This window comes from Hermetia illucens, chromosome 5, assembly GCF_905115235.1.
Source record: "Hermetia illucens chromosome 5, iHerIll2.2.curated.20191125, whole genome shotgun sequence".
Classification (NCBI taxonomy): Eukaryota; Metazoa; Arthropoda; class Insecta; order Diptera; family Stratiomyidae; genus Hermetia; species Hermetia illucens.
The window spans coordinates 63,030,782-63,045,517 of record NC_051853.1 but is presented as its reverse complement, the minus strand read 5'-3'; the positions used below and the strand labels follow the sequence as shown (position 1 = coordinate 63,045,517).

The following is a 14,736-nucleotide window of genomic DNA, read 5'->3' as shown; positions in this document are numbered from 1 at the left end:
ACAGATTCCATTAAGATCAATTGTCATTAATCCCAAATGAATCTTGAAGGAAGTTCTGCCTTCGGTTCTCGCTGGGTTGCGGCAAGTGGCAAACGTGTTGAGCCGGCTCAATCCTAGCCACATACGTGCAAGTAAATTTCCAAATAAGTTGTTGGTTGCAGGAAGGTTGTACGCGTATCGGTAACCTGCGAATTCAGCGCGATTATACGGCTGTGGACAAGCTGCAGTTGGTCGATTAGGTTGCCGTAATCACTCTTGCGCACACACGTACAATCTTGCGCCAACTAACAACTTGGTTGCACGTCTAGTGTAACGCACTTGCAGCGCCCAGTGTACAAAAAGGATGATCCTCTGCATTGTGAAAACTGCTGAGGGATATCATTGCTGTGCATGTGCTACATGGCACTGAAGAACATAATCGAACGACGACTGAGAGAGTGTACAGATCCTGACGATCGACAACAGACTAGATATTCGCAGTTAAGCCGGTGCTTGAAAAATGCTGAGAATATGACTACAATGTGCACTTCTGTCCAGGGTATTACAGTGTAAATTGCAATGCTGTGACAGAATAATGATCGAGCTGAAAATCCTACCGAAGTTAGGCCGGCTTGTTGAACAACGAGGGCCAGGTAGAAATCCAAAATGAAGTGACACATAGCTTTCCTATAGTGCCAGGACTTAAGTAAGGATATGGTCTGGCCCTACCCTCTTTAACTTGGTGCTCGATGGTAGTCTCAGTTGGTACCAGAGGTCTGTTACTGGTAAAATCCGCAAAACTGGTAGGGTATGCAGATGATATGGATATTCTTGCCCGATCGATATTTCGTGCGAAGGGTGTGTTCGTGCAGTTCGAGTCAGCAGCAAGTGAAGCGGGGGTCAATGAATCCATAACAAAGTACATGACGTGAACTTGAAGGGAGGCTACTGGTATGCAGAGGATTGCAACGGGCCAGTATAATTTTGAACAAGTGAACAATTCGTCTACCTAGAAGCTCTACTTTCGAAGGATGAAAACGGAAAACACGAAATCCAAAGGTGGATTACTACTGTTCATAAAGGATGTTATGTAATGAGATCAAGACAAGTACACAGACGCAATAAGTTACGTATTTAAAAGATATTAATTCGTGTCGTATGTATGTACGTATCCAAATGTCTGAAAAGGAGATCGAGAGAAAAGTCCTCCAAAATATTGTCGGAGCCGTAAAGGAAGGAGATGTCTAGCAGATCAGATGCATTTATGAATTATTAAACAACCCATCTGTCAAAATCCAGAAATTGCTATGCGCTGGCCACATCGAACGGATGCATGAGGGAAGGATTACGAAATGAGTACTGAAGGCAGAGCCGATGGAGGACGCGGTCATTAGATCGAGATAATTGGAGGCGACGAATCCGGGAGGCCAAAGCTCGATTTGGGTTGTAGCGCCATCAAAGATTGGTTTAATCTCGGTGGTTCAACACCATCTTATCAGTAATAATAATATCCAAGGAATGTCGCATTGCGTCCTAGAGGAACTATTGTGCCTTTTGTGTCAGTCTCTTCTATGATAAATACGCTCCATACAGAAGTATTCCCGTACGCAACACAATTTCTATTAGTCGTACTCATCCCTGCACTTTTGGTGAGAATTTTGCTAGCACTATGATATTTTTTTGACTATAACTATTATCTCTTATCTTTCTATTGGGTTGCAAATCTGAAATTCAGAGCTGATACTTAGAAGAACATACATGGGCGCAATAATACCCTTACCGTACCCTATTCCTATCCCGCCAAAGCTACCCTTAAGATAGCTATTCCGGCTTCGCATTTACGATTTAGTATGGATGAATTGTCTTAAATGTAATTTGATTGAAGACGAGCTTCCAATCCATTTGGAGCAAACTTAAAACTAAGGGTTTCCTGTTAGAATGATTATCTACACACAAAGTCCATTGTCATAACTTTGCTTTCCATGTATCATACATAGTTACGTGAAAATTTCTGAAGGAACCTATGTCAACTGAATACATAACAACATTCTATTCTAGAGAATATGGCTTTAGAAAAACTTACCCCGCCCCATCCAAGTGCCCGGGCTAAATCATTTCCGGTCCCGAGTGGAAGAACACCTACGGCTGGCTGGGGCTGAATGTTAATCTGATCTAGAACGGATAGAACCCAACCGACTGTGCCGTCACCACCACATGCTAGGATACGAAGTTGTGGAACTTTCCGGAATAACTCCAACCTGTTGAGAGAAGAGAAAGAAAGTTACAAAATATGGTTTCCGCTCGAGATTAATTAGATTCCATAATTGTAGGCTTCCAACTGGGCAGATTCCATTTGCCGGAAGAAACTATCTTGTATTGCATGGAAACTGCACAGCAGGAACTTATTCTGACTTTGTGTTACTTATTCGATTGCAAATTGTTAGCGAAGGTGCAATGAAATCATATTGGATACTATCTAGGATTTTCTTTAGTTTTAGGATTTTGCCACGTTTTAAAGTTTATTCCCTTGGAGAGCGTAATGATAGTAAAATCCTTTTTCAAATTCGAAATATGAAAAAGTTCAAAATCATTCGCACCCAATAAATATTTCGAAATAGAAAAAAGTTGTGATTGGAAGTTCCACATGGTTGATGACTATTTATATAATACATAACTCTGGAACTTACCCCATTTTTGGTCCGCCTTGCGTCAAGTCGAAAACTTGACGTGGGTTTAATAGCCACTGAAACTTCTGAAGAAGTTTTACACCCTAAAAACACGATGAAATTGTTAAAAACTTTATTCTCGGCTCCTTCATTTTCATCTTTTTAGAGGAAAACAAATTCAATTCAATTCAAGTGAGGCAAAGCCCAGTTGAAATAAACTGAACTGGAAAAGTCCATTAGGAAACCTTTTCATGACTCACTATAAAAACAAATTAAAAAACTTAAAACTAGTTTACCTGGTTACCGCCACTCTTCGGGTTTATAAAAACAATTACAGGCGTTACATTGACTGTGGGTATTGGTTTTATAATAAAGGCTCGGTTTTCCTTCTCTTTATTCCTCTTTTTACTGGCTGGTTTCTTCTTGGATGCTCGCAGGGATGATTTGAAATTACCTCTGCTCGGCAACTTTACTATCCACGAAGGAGGCACTATAATAGAAGCATGGCAACCTGAAATGAAGAGAAATTCTAGTAGTACTGGCAGAGTCTGCTCCTGTTTGTCTCTCGATGGTAATGGGGTCGTAAAAATAGATAAATTTTAATAGACACGGTGATGGCCACGATGGGGTTAAGAAAATGTTAAAAGGTGTTTTGCGTAATTAAATAGCTCTTCCACTTTGCCAATTTAAAGTTTTGTGCATGAATGAAGGTTGTCTTCGGAAGCCATAAACACGAGCAGATCCCCATCCCCGCCTGTGGTCTGGAGGCGAATGGTCAGCAACACCTTCTGGAAGTTTTCAATTTAATTTTGAAAGTTTATGTACTGTTTGAGTTGGCAACTAAACATTCGACGAGGAAGTCCCTTGGCCAAAGTTTACTTTTGTTTGCTATTAATAATTCCAGTTTCTATAGTGTGGAGGAAAGATTTATTGCAAAATGAAGTTTTTGGTGTTAAACAAAAGTTGAAACCATAAAGTAAATCTTGGGTAGATTTGCAGTAATTTGAATGTTGATATCCATTTTGATTAATTGCTTTTCGGGAAACCTTGCTAATGTACCTGCAATTTAACGACAAATTTTGGAATCACATTTACAAAAGAATTGGTTGGTAATATCCTTCAGACTGGTGGCTGCTGGGGAGTGTTAAAAAATAATACGTAGGTTGCAAAATTCATGATGAGGGGTTATGAGAGGTGAAATCCAAGAGAAACTGAAAAACAAATAATATTCTGAAAGGCGAACGAAGCACTGAAGAGCGCTGAATCCTGCATACTGAATTTGAAAGTACATTGAGGCGACCTTGATTACATTATTATTATTGATTATATGACGGCAAACATTTTTCGAACCTTTCCTTCCTTACTCGACTACTCGGGAGCGGTTCCATATAGAGAAGTACGGACATTGAATGCCGTAACAACCATGTAGATGTCATAAAGAAAGAGGGTTAGGGGAAGAGTGTTTCCTTGATGAATACCAATAGAGAGGATTGGTTTTTGAAATGTATCTGTAACGGTGGTCAAAGGGTAGTATAGATCCCAGGGCGAAATGTGGATTGGTACCCACGATGGAGCATAAAACCTGGGAAATGTCTGCTGAACCAACACCAAAAGCTCTACTACCAAACCCTATTCCCACCTCCACGTGGTGACCGCTGAGAGCTCTTTCGTAACGAAAAGCTGCAGACGGAGAAGGATGAGGGCGAGTCTCCCGCGCCCAAAACCGGGACAAACTGTATCAACTGCTCCTCCAGGTTGGGGGTTGGGTAGGGCTGAAAACCCCACATAGAAAATCGATGTTACGGAGCCACGAAAGGAGCATCGGACAGGATGGACTTTACAACGACGAACACGGCAACGACAACGGATTAACGATTTGCGCATTTTCTCATGGAACGTGCGCTCCCTGTACAGAGATAAAGCTGATGAGCAGCTAGCCGATACACTGTCCCAATATAGGGCTGATATAGCAGCATTACAAGAGATGCGATGGACAGGGACCGGTTTCCTGGAGAAGAGCCGTTACACCATATATTATAGCGGTCATCCAGTAAACCATGTGCTCGGAGTAGGTTTCTTAGTCAGCCAAAAAATGAAACCTGCTGTTATCGGCTTTGAAAACATAAGTGAACGGCTATGGACTCTGCGTCTGTGAGGCAAGTTTAGAAATATAAGCCTCATTAACGTTCACGCCCCTACAGAGGAGACTGCCGACTCGGAGAAGGACACCTTCTACGAGTCAATAGAACGAACCCTCGAAGCCTGTCCCACATATGATATTAAAATCATACTTGAGGATTTTAACAGCCAAGTAGGGAAGGAGCTCTTATTCAGGCAATACGTTGGCTCCCATAGCTTACACGAAAAAACAAATGATAACGGACTGCGGATTATTCAATTAGCAGGGTCACACGAAATGGTTGTTGGAAGTACCTGGTTTGCGCGGAAAGTGGTCCACAAATATACGTGGGCCTCTCCAGACGGGACCACTTTCAACCAAATGGACCACGTGTTGATCGAACGCCGCCACCTCTCAGCCTTGAGGATGTCAGAACATATAGGGGGCCAATATAAACTCGGATCACTATCTCGTTGGCATGGTGTTCCGAGCTCGAATAACAATACCACCTAGAATCCCTCTGACAATCAGGTGAGAGTGAACACTGAAGCCATCCACAACAGAACCCTGCGCGACACCTATAAGAGGGAAATGGATGCCGCAATAACTGCAGTCAACAGAGGACCTGGAGATAAAGCATCAACAAATGATCTTCACAATCACCTGAAGAACGTTATCATGGATACGGCCACAAACATACTTGGCCCCAGCCGCAAAAGGAGTCGGAACGGCTGGTTTGACGATGAATGTAAGCTAGCAACGGAACGGAAGAATGCCGCAAACCGGGTAATGTTGCATTCTCAAAGAACGCGAGCACGCGCAGAGACTTATCACGAACTCCGTCGAGCGGAGAAGCGACTTGACAGACGGAAAAAGGAAGCCTGGGAGAACCAACAAGTCTGTGAACTAGAAAAGTGCAGGGAGCAACCACACCAGGCGCGGAAGTTTTACCAACAAGTCACCAGGATGAAGCCTTATACACCACGATGCTCATCCTACCGAGACAAAGAAGGAAATCTGATTTCTTACGGAATAGGCATATTGGAGCGATGGGTTGAGTACTTTTGAGTACTTTGATGAGCTACTGAACAACCAGAACATCGGCGAGTTGAAGGTCCCGCCAACTGAATACAACGGACAAATACTGCCACCACCAAGTTTAGGAGAAACAGTCCGTGCAATTCATCGGCTAAAAAACCATAAGTCGCCAGGAGCCGATGGGACTACAGCCGAATTGGTTAAATATGGAGGTGACCAGTTACACCAAGTGGTTCATCAACTTGTGCTCAAGGTATGGGACAGCGAATCAATGCCTGACGATTGGCAACGAGGGGAGGAGATATCACACAGTGCAGCAATTATAGAGGTATCACGTTTCTGAGTACCATCTATAAGATATTCTCCACTATCTTGCTAGGCCGGATAGCCCCATACGCCCAAAATATCATCGGCCCACACCAAAGAGGCTTCACTCCAGGCAAATCAGCAACAGATCAGATTTTCTCTCTGCGGCAAGCGATGGAAACACTGTTGGAATATGGACAACAGTTGCACCATCTGTTCATCGACTTTAAAACCGCCTATGATAGCATAATAATAATAATAATAATCATTGGCACAACAATCCATATTGGATCAGGGTTTAAGTAATTAACATTACTTATATTTTATTAAAATATTTCAGTGAACATTTATTATTAATGGTTTTACATATTAATCGTCCTAATTCTAGTCAACGAACTCAACACCAATTCTAGTCAGCGAACTCAACTCCAATTCTATTTTCCAAGTCAAAAAGACTTCAGTGTTCTTTTTTCAATTCCAAACTTAATATTAAAAATCAGTGACATTTCTGAAAAACATAATTACTGCGATCTTCCACTCCCTTGGCGTGCTACGCAAAGTGGATAGATCCGCGCCATCTATTCGCTCGCACTCGCAACATTCGAAATAAATTTCGAATGCTGCGAATCCTGCCGCGCTACATCACTCCGCCCCCAGATGAAACCTAGGGGTTTCAGCGACTGATCCCCGAACTTCGTTCGCCGTTAATCCACAAAGCGGACACGACGTTGCTTCGGGGCGCACGCGGGTTTCAGCCTGGACAAAGAGACCGCCTTTTTGTGACCACCGATCTCGAGCTGGAAGAAATGTTCTCCCCGCTCGAGAACGCGGTACGGGCCCTCATATGGAGGCTGCAGCGGCTTCCGGACGGCATCCGTTCTGATCAGCACATGCGTGCATGTGTCCAGTTCCTTGGGCGAACAAGCAGGTATGGACGAGTGTCGAGTGGGTGGTGGCGCCTTGATGCGCCGGAGATTGTCCCTCAGCAGACGCACCAACCCCGACTCCGTGAGACCCGATCTCTTGTCGAAGACCGGATCGCTTGGGAGTCTTGGGTTCTCCCCGTAAACCAGCTCCGCGGGGCTGGCAGCAAATTCCTCTCGGCGGTGTTGCTCGGACGAATTTTTGTCGTTAATAGAACTTCACCAATGTCGGTGATGGTGGGCAATTTATCACCTGCTGAGGAGGCGGCGATGGTGTCGGAGCCTTCGGCTCCTGCTGCGATAGCGATGGTTGCGGCGGTGATATTGGTGTCGGCTGCGACGGTAGCGGCTACGGCGGTGACGGCGGCGGCTTCGACCTCTGCGGCGATGGTGGAGTTGAGTGCGGCGGCGAAAGTGGCTGCGGCAGCGATGGCGGCTGCGGCTGCGGAACTCTTACTTATCTCCAAGCGGTTGTTGCGGCTGCCTGCTGGGCGATTGTGCTTGCGCAGACTGCGATTTGTTGATGGGGATGATGATGTGCTTGTACAGTTGGGTGGAATTTTAACGGTCGTTGGCATTGGCTTAAACAAATTCGAGCTGCAATGCAGCTTGCTGCGGAGCACCGCTACTGCTGTTCATTGTCCTTTTTGTTGAGTTTTTGAATTTTGCAGGTTCTGGGAATTCGGGATCTTAGTTGTTGATGCTGTTGGTGCGAGTTCCGGGGTCACCAATTAAGTAATTAACATTACTTATATTTTATTAAAATATTTCAGTGAACATTTATTATTAATGGTTTTACATATTAATCGTCCTAATTCTAGTCAACGAACTCAACACCAATTCTAGTCAGCGAACTCAACTCCAATTCTATTTTCCAAGTCAAAAAGACTTCAGTGTTCTTTTTTCAATTCCAAACTTAATATTAAAAATCAGTGACATTTCTGAAAAACATAATTACTGCGATCTTCCACTCCCTTGGCGTGCTACGCAAAGTGGATAGATCCGCGTCATCTATTCGCTCGCACTCGCAACATTCGAAATAAATTTCGAATGCTGCGAATCCTGCCGCGCTACAGGGTCTTGAAGTGTGTTAGAGCACTTCATTCAAGACCGTCACGGTACACTACAGTAGACTGTAGGAGACAATGTGGTCAGCATTGCGCTCGCCCGAGATTATTACCCTGATTTGACTCAGGTACTCATTCACAGCTGAGTCGACTGGTATCCGACGTCAAATCACGATACAAATCCCTCTGCCACCAGCTAGATTTAAACTGCAACCTTCCGTACGACAGCCTTGTGCTCTAACCACTCAGCTATCCGGACACTACTATGGGTATGATAGCATAGCCAGGGTAAAACTGTACACGGCCATCAGAGAATTCGGTATCCCGACGAAATTAATAGGACCACATCAACAACGGTCTCCGACAAGGGGATGCCCTATCATGCGTCCTCTTTAACCTGGCCCTCGAGAAAGTGATCCGTGATGCTGAGGTAAATACAAGAGGTACGATCCTCTTCAAGTCCACCCAACTACTGGCCTATGCTGACGATATCGACATCATGGGAAGAACCACCCGAGACGTACAAACTGCCTTCATCCAGATCGAACAGGCGGCTATCGGCGCGAGATCTTGGGCTGCAACGAACAACATCAAACCGCGCTGGTCAAACAGGAAGAATAAGGATAGAAGAATACAACTTTGAGACCGTCGACAATTTCTACTATCTAGGGTCGAAAATCACAACCGATAACAGTTACGATGATGAAATCTGCGCACGGTTGTTGGCAGCCAACAAAGCCTATTTCAGCTTACAAAAACTGTTCCGCTCGAAAAGTCTCACCATAGGGTCAAAGCTCTTACTGTACAAGAACTTGCCAGTCCTCATGTATTCCTCGGAAACTTGGGTTCTTAGCAAGAAAAATTGTGAACTCTTGGCCGCGTTCGAAAGAAGAATCCTTCGAAGAATTTTTGGCCGACTACGTCAGGATGGACGATTCCGTTGCCTACACAATGACGAAATCTATGAGCGATATCATGACCGTCCGGTTGTGGATAAAATCCGGCTCAATAGGTTACGGTGGGCGGGTCACTTAATCCGTATGGATGAAGATGATCCCACCCGGAAAGTCTATAAGGGCAATATCTATAGTAGAAAAAGAAGACGAGGCAGACCCTGCCTAAGATGGAGCGACGGCGTAGGTCAGGACGCCAGACAGCTTTTAGGGATACCGAATTGGTGGACCTCGGCGCAAAATCGGGATGTCTGGAGTTGCTTATTAAGGCAGGCCTAGACCGTTGTTGCGCCATTGATGATGATGATGATGATCTGTAACGATTAGAACTGCACGTTTTGGATTTTGGTAAAGTAAGTTACCCAAGTGCACGAGTTTATTCAGCACCAGGTGTTGTCGCAGTCCATACCAGATAAGTTTGTATGATACACAGTACAACAGCTTTGCCAGGAATGTATCATAATATAAGGAAAACAACGCTTATCCCCGTGTTGGTCGGGTAGTAACCGCACAGCGTGTGTTATCCTAGTAATTCTGCAGTTCTAGAACAACCCGGCTTGATTGGCATCTTCTGTTTACTCGTTTTCATTAACTCCGTACAGAAGCGGGGTCGGTTTGTCGTAATTGGTTGCGCCATTTTGTTCTGTCAACGACCTGATCTGGATAAAGTCGCGAGGCTTTCAAATTTCCATCCAGCGTATTAAGCCATCGTTATTTCGGCCAGCTTTTTGGTCATTTGTCATTGACTTCAATGTTCAGATCAATACTGGCAAGCGCAGCGATCTCTGTGCCATCGAAGCGATCACGAATATTCTCATTTCATATGTGATCAAGGCCACTACCACTAGTCTAACGTGATGTTATGTTCATCTCCTTTACCGCAACACGGCGTTCACTGAATTTTGTTGTCTCAGAACCATAGAGGGCGACATTGTGGTCAATTTTAGATATGAGACGTTCGTTGATACGTCGATCACAAAGAATACCAAACGCGGAAGGGCACCTCATCTAGGTTGCGCTAATGCGTGGAGCAGTTTTGAGTTAGTTGATAACATTGACCCGAGATATGCCAAGGGAAATCGATAGTCAAAAATTCTGTTTTATTCAGATTCAATTTGAGACCGTATTACATGAGCGATCATTCCATTTTTGGACAAGTTGTTCGAGATGGTTTTTGTTATTCAACGCTAGGAAAACATCATTTGCATAAAGCCGTATAGTGTGCTGGACGTTGGATGTCCTGTGCGACAGTGTCCATAACAAGAACAAAAATGATGGGAGGGCGCTTTCCTGATGAACACAGACATAGACACGAAGCGATTTTAATACCCCCGCCACATTTCGAACTTTAGTTTTTGGACTACGGTAGAACAATTTAACCTAGCGTACGAGTTCTTCTAGCACTTTGTGTTATCTCAGAGCATACCTGATGAGTTCGTGTGACACAGGGTGAAACGCTTTCTCCAGATACAGAAATACAACGTAAGGGGGCGATTTTTCTCAGGGTGTTTCTCCATGGTATGGATCGGTCAGTAATTTGAACATTCTGTTGGACTGCCTTTCTTTTTCCATATAGGAACATTGGTATTTCCTTGCCAGTCAGATGGTTTTCTATCTTCCTGAATAAAACGATTGACAAATTCTCTGAGAGACAAACAAATGTTGAAGTGGGAGATGGGGACAAATTCTTCCGTTGAAATCTGCTCGAAATATTCTCACCATACACCATATCCGTCGCAGCTCGTCGGTCGGCGAGCAAAGCACCGTTCTTGTCTTTAACGCAGCAGAAGTTGTAGGTATGCTGTGTGCGTTCGTGTTGGCTTTTGACAAGTCAGTAGAGATCTCTCCCGCCATCTCGAGTGTTCAGTTTATCGCAAGGTTCTCTATAGTGGACCACTCTAGTGACAGCGATTGCTTTCTTTGTTTTTCGATTTTCATTCTTGTAAATTTGCCAATATGCCAGCGTTTTATCGTTGAGAAACTTGTGGTAGAGGTGCCTTTTTGCACGGACTTTCATTTGGTGGTCATTCCAAAGCTAATTATCTCGGCTGATGAAACGCTTAGCTGGCTTGGTCACCACGAGGGTCGCATAGACCACTTTACGAATCGTGCCTCAAACTTGGTTCCTCGATTCTTCCATATTCGTATAGCTGGTAATCGCGTAGGTGAGGTCATTTCTTCTCATGAAGTCGCCACTATTTAATGCGTGGCGGACTAGTAAGTTCCTCACGGTGTTTTATCGGTGGCTTAATTCGCAAGACGGGAATAACCGGTGGATGTTGAGGTACGATGGTCTAATAGGGAACGTCTTTCAAGTCAGTGACGGTAGAAAATGTCAACGTCCTATGAGAATATAGTTGACTTGCATTTTACTGTTCCCACTATAAAATGTAGTAGGATGAGACAGGGCATGGGTATCCGTAAAATTGACTATACGCTGCCGTCTGCCTTTTCACCCACATGACCCACCAGGCACATTACGGGCCTTTGTATCGAGAAGTTACTAGAAGGCGTCTTTCTCGGCATCATGTCGACCTGTTTGTGGTGCGTACGCGGTGAAGAAGTGAATAGTAGGATCGGCTTATATAATGGTGAGTTCCATCAGCCAGTCGTCAAGCCGTTCGACTTCTTTAATGGCGTCACCGAAACCATCTGAAGTTGCAATGTCAACACCGTATTATTGTGTGTGGGCTGCCGAAATAGAGAAGTTCGCAGTTTTTGTCAATAGACCATCGGGTTTCTTGTAGAACACAGATATCAATGCGTCTTCTCTGAAGAGTTCCTCGGTTTTCCAGCAAGGGTGCCAATATTTAGCATGCAGAAACGTATTTGGCATGGGATGGGATATCTATCAAACCGGTAGGGTAATAACTACCAAATTGGCAGATGATGGACCCCATTTCATATTAGATATTAGAGTGGCTGCACTCTTTAAGGTTAACGAACTCACTTAGTCTGAATATTTGCTACCAGCGATAACCTGCAGAGTATCAGGATAACCCCATCCTTTTAACAAGTCGATAAAGTGTTTCTCACTGCCCCGAGTTTGCAGTTTATCCTAAAGATGCCTCGGACTGCCAATTCGCTAGCATTTTATCGACGTGAAACTTATGATTCATTGTGAACCCATTTTTCGTTTCATTCCATTCATTGCATTCTTCAATGCTCGTAATGGTAAGCAATCAAATGATTGTGATTATTTTTTCCCTTTTTTTATAAAACTGACACCATAAAATTCGTTGCGGACCAGTGCACTCGTGATGCTGCTTCAACAGTGGCTTCATTCGCGATAGAGTAATCAATGCCGATACTGGAGCGCAGTAGTCTGGAAGAAAATGGCTTTTCCATCAATATATGGTTGCCATTCACACCTTGGTGGGGTATAGCGCGTCAACCGCACCTATACGGCACGTTCCCCTATCTGCTTTTTTGCGACAAGTGTTCTTGGGTTAGAGATGGGTGGGTGGGCTTGACTGCATCGCGTAGCTGCCGGTGCAATTGTCTCCCTTCTTTAATATATAACTTATCCACTGCCACTTCCGCCTTCTGATCATATCGCGCACGGGTGACAGGTCTGTGCGCCGTCCAAGTTATTTAATTGAAATAGTATGAAGGCCGGGAGCCTTTGAGTGACAGTGGGGATCACTTTCCATTGTATAATTCCATATACTAATACAGAAAGGACACTAGCACAGAGCACTGTCGCCTTAATATTACTGTTAAGATAATTGTATCTAGAGATTTTAGACAAGGTAGAGAAAACGGATCAAGCGCTGTTAGTTCATCGGCCGACATCCAGTTCAGTGGCACCATCAGCAGAACTTACGTTTCCTAGATATACAAATTGATCGACGCCTTCAATGTTCTGCCCATTAATGTTGATAGGGAGAGTGCGATTAAACAGCAGACTGAGAAACTTGATTTTGTTGATGTTTATCTTTAGTCCGACTCTACTTGCCTCCATTTCGAAGTCCAGAGTCATTTGGTCACAGATGTGTTACGCCTCCCGATAAGGTATCATAAAGAAGGCCATTCGCATCTTAGTACTTCCACTATAAAATATTACTAGGTGAAGAAACCGTTTATTAAATCGTACAATGACAAGCGCAAGGTAGTTAGTTTCGGAAAAACCGACAATACACTCGCCAGCCTCACTGTCGCCAAAGCCTTTACTCGCATGACACGGGCTGCCGTCTGCCTTTTTGCCAATATGGCGATTGATGTTACATGCAATGGCGACATAGTCGTGGATGGACACGTGACAGATCTTTGTGTCATCAGAAGATGCCTTTTTGGCATTCGGTTGACTTGTCTGCCGCGCGAAGGTTATTAAAAGATGACTGGTACGGTCACATGAGATAATAACGGGCTTCAGCGGCTAGTCATCAAATCACTCCAATTTTTTTTAATTGCAGCATGGAAACTCTCGGAGATGGTAGTTAACACCATATTGAGTCTTTTGGCCACCGAAGTAGAGGATTTTTTCCTACATGGTAAGTTAACCTTTATAGCCACTTTGCCGAATTCAGGTTAAATGTCGTGAGGGTACCAATATTTAGCGTGCAGAAAGATTTATGTGACCTGAAATTGTTTACTTGCGTCCTAACGTCGTCCATCCTAGAGAATTCTTGCATATTTCTGGCGAGAACAAAACCCAACATAGCTCCATTTCCTCAACTTTATCAAAATTGAAAGACACATCATCAAAGAGGGGTAGTTAGTTTGCCAATCGACCAGATCTCTCGGCCGACTTACCCTGCTGCAAGACATCTAGAATAGAATGCCTCCTTCAATTCTTTGAATTCGACTGAGTATAGTAATCCCGACTCACTCATAAACAAAATAATAATATCTTAAACTATGGAAGTTAATCCTTACATTTCCAAGCAAATGTTCAACACAAACTCTGCTTGCCTTAAACCAACCCAACTGGAGTTCCACAAGATTCAGCCATTTCCGAAATTCACTCCTACAACCAACCCAATAAGGATTCTGCAATATGCAGAGTGATTAGATGTTCTCTTGCAGTTTTCCCTTCAGGTTCTCTTGCAATTTTCCCTTCCAGTGCCTACCATCTATAGTAAACATCATCCTCATCAATATCACTCCTTTAACAGCTGTCTGGCGTCCATTTGAGGTAAAATCTGCCACGTCTTCTTGCTCTACCAAACATATTGCCCATATATATTTTCGGGACTGGATCTTCCTTATCCATATGGAATAACTGGCCCGCCCAACCGCAACCAATTCAGCCGGATTTTATCTACAACCGGATGGTCGTGATATATAAATTATAAATTTCATCGTTATATATGGTACGGAATCGTCTACCGTCATGTAGGAGCCAAAAATTTTTCACGCGATTCTTCTCCGAACGCGGATAAGTGTTGGCAATTTTTCTTGCTAAGAACCTAATATAACAGAGGAATGCATGAGGATTGACAGTATCATTATTTTGTACAGTAAGAGCTATGGTGAGACATCACAACTCCAGTACCCTCTACCCTGTTCCGAAAAAAAGCTTAGTTAAAATCGCACCTGAGCAGATGGATTCGGACATGAACCGAATGGAAGTGCAGTCAACTGTCGTACCTAGCGACGAAGAGGACAGGCTCATCAAGAAATGCGCGACAGTGATGAAGCATATCAGGTCGGCAACGTTCATCCAGAAGAACATCAGCGAGG

General features: G+C 43.9%; 1 protein-coding gene across 5 annotated transcripts in view; it reads right to left on the bottom strand.

The window, feature by feature from the left end:
- The window catches only part of LOC119656792 (eye-specific diacylglycerol kinase), a 533,740-nt gene that overhangs the window by 59,259 nt on the left and 459,745 nt on the right, over positions 1-14,736 (bottom strand). For all 5 annotated transcript variants that reach the window (XR_005250094.1, XR_005250092.1, XR_005250093.1 and 2 more), the window contains 3 exons: positions 2,942-3,156; positions 2,667-2,749; positions 2,063-2,237 (listed from right to left, as the gene is read on the bottom strand). Coding sequence is in view for 1 of the 5 variants with exons in the window: in XM_038063400.1 (XP_037919328.1) it covers positions 2,063-2,237; positions 2,667-2,749; positions 2,942-3,156 (473 nt within the window). In the remaining 4 variants the exon portion in view is untranslated. The remainder of the gene's footprint in view (positions 1-2,062; positions 2,238-2,666; positions 2,750-2,941; positions 3,157-14,736) is intronic.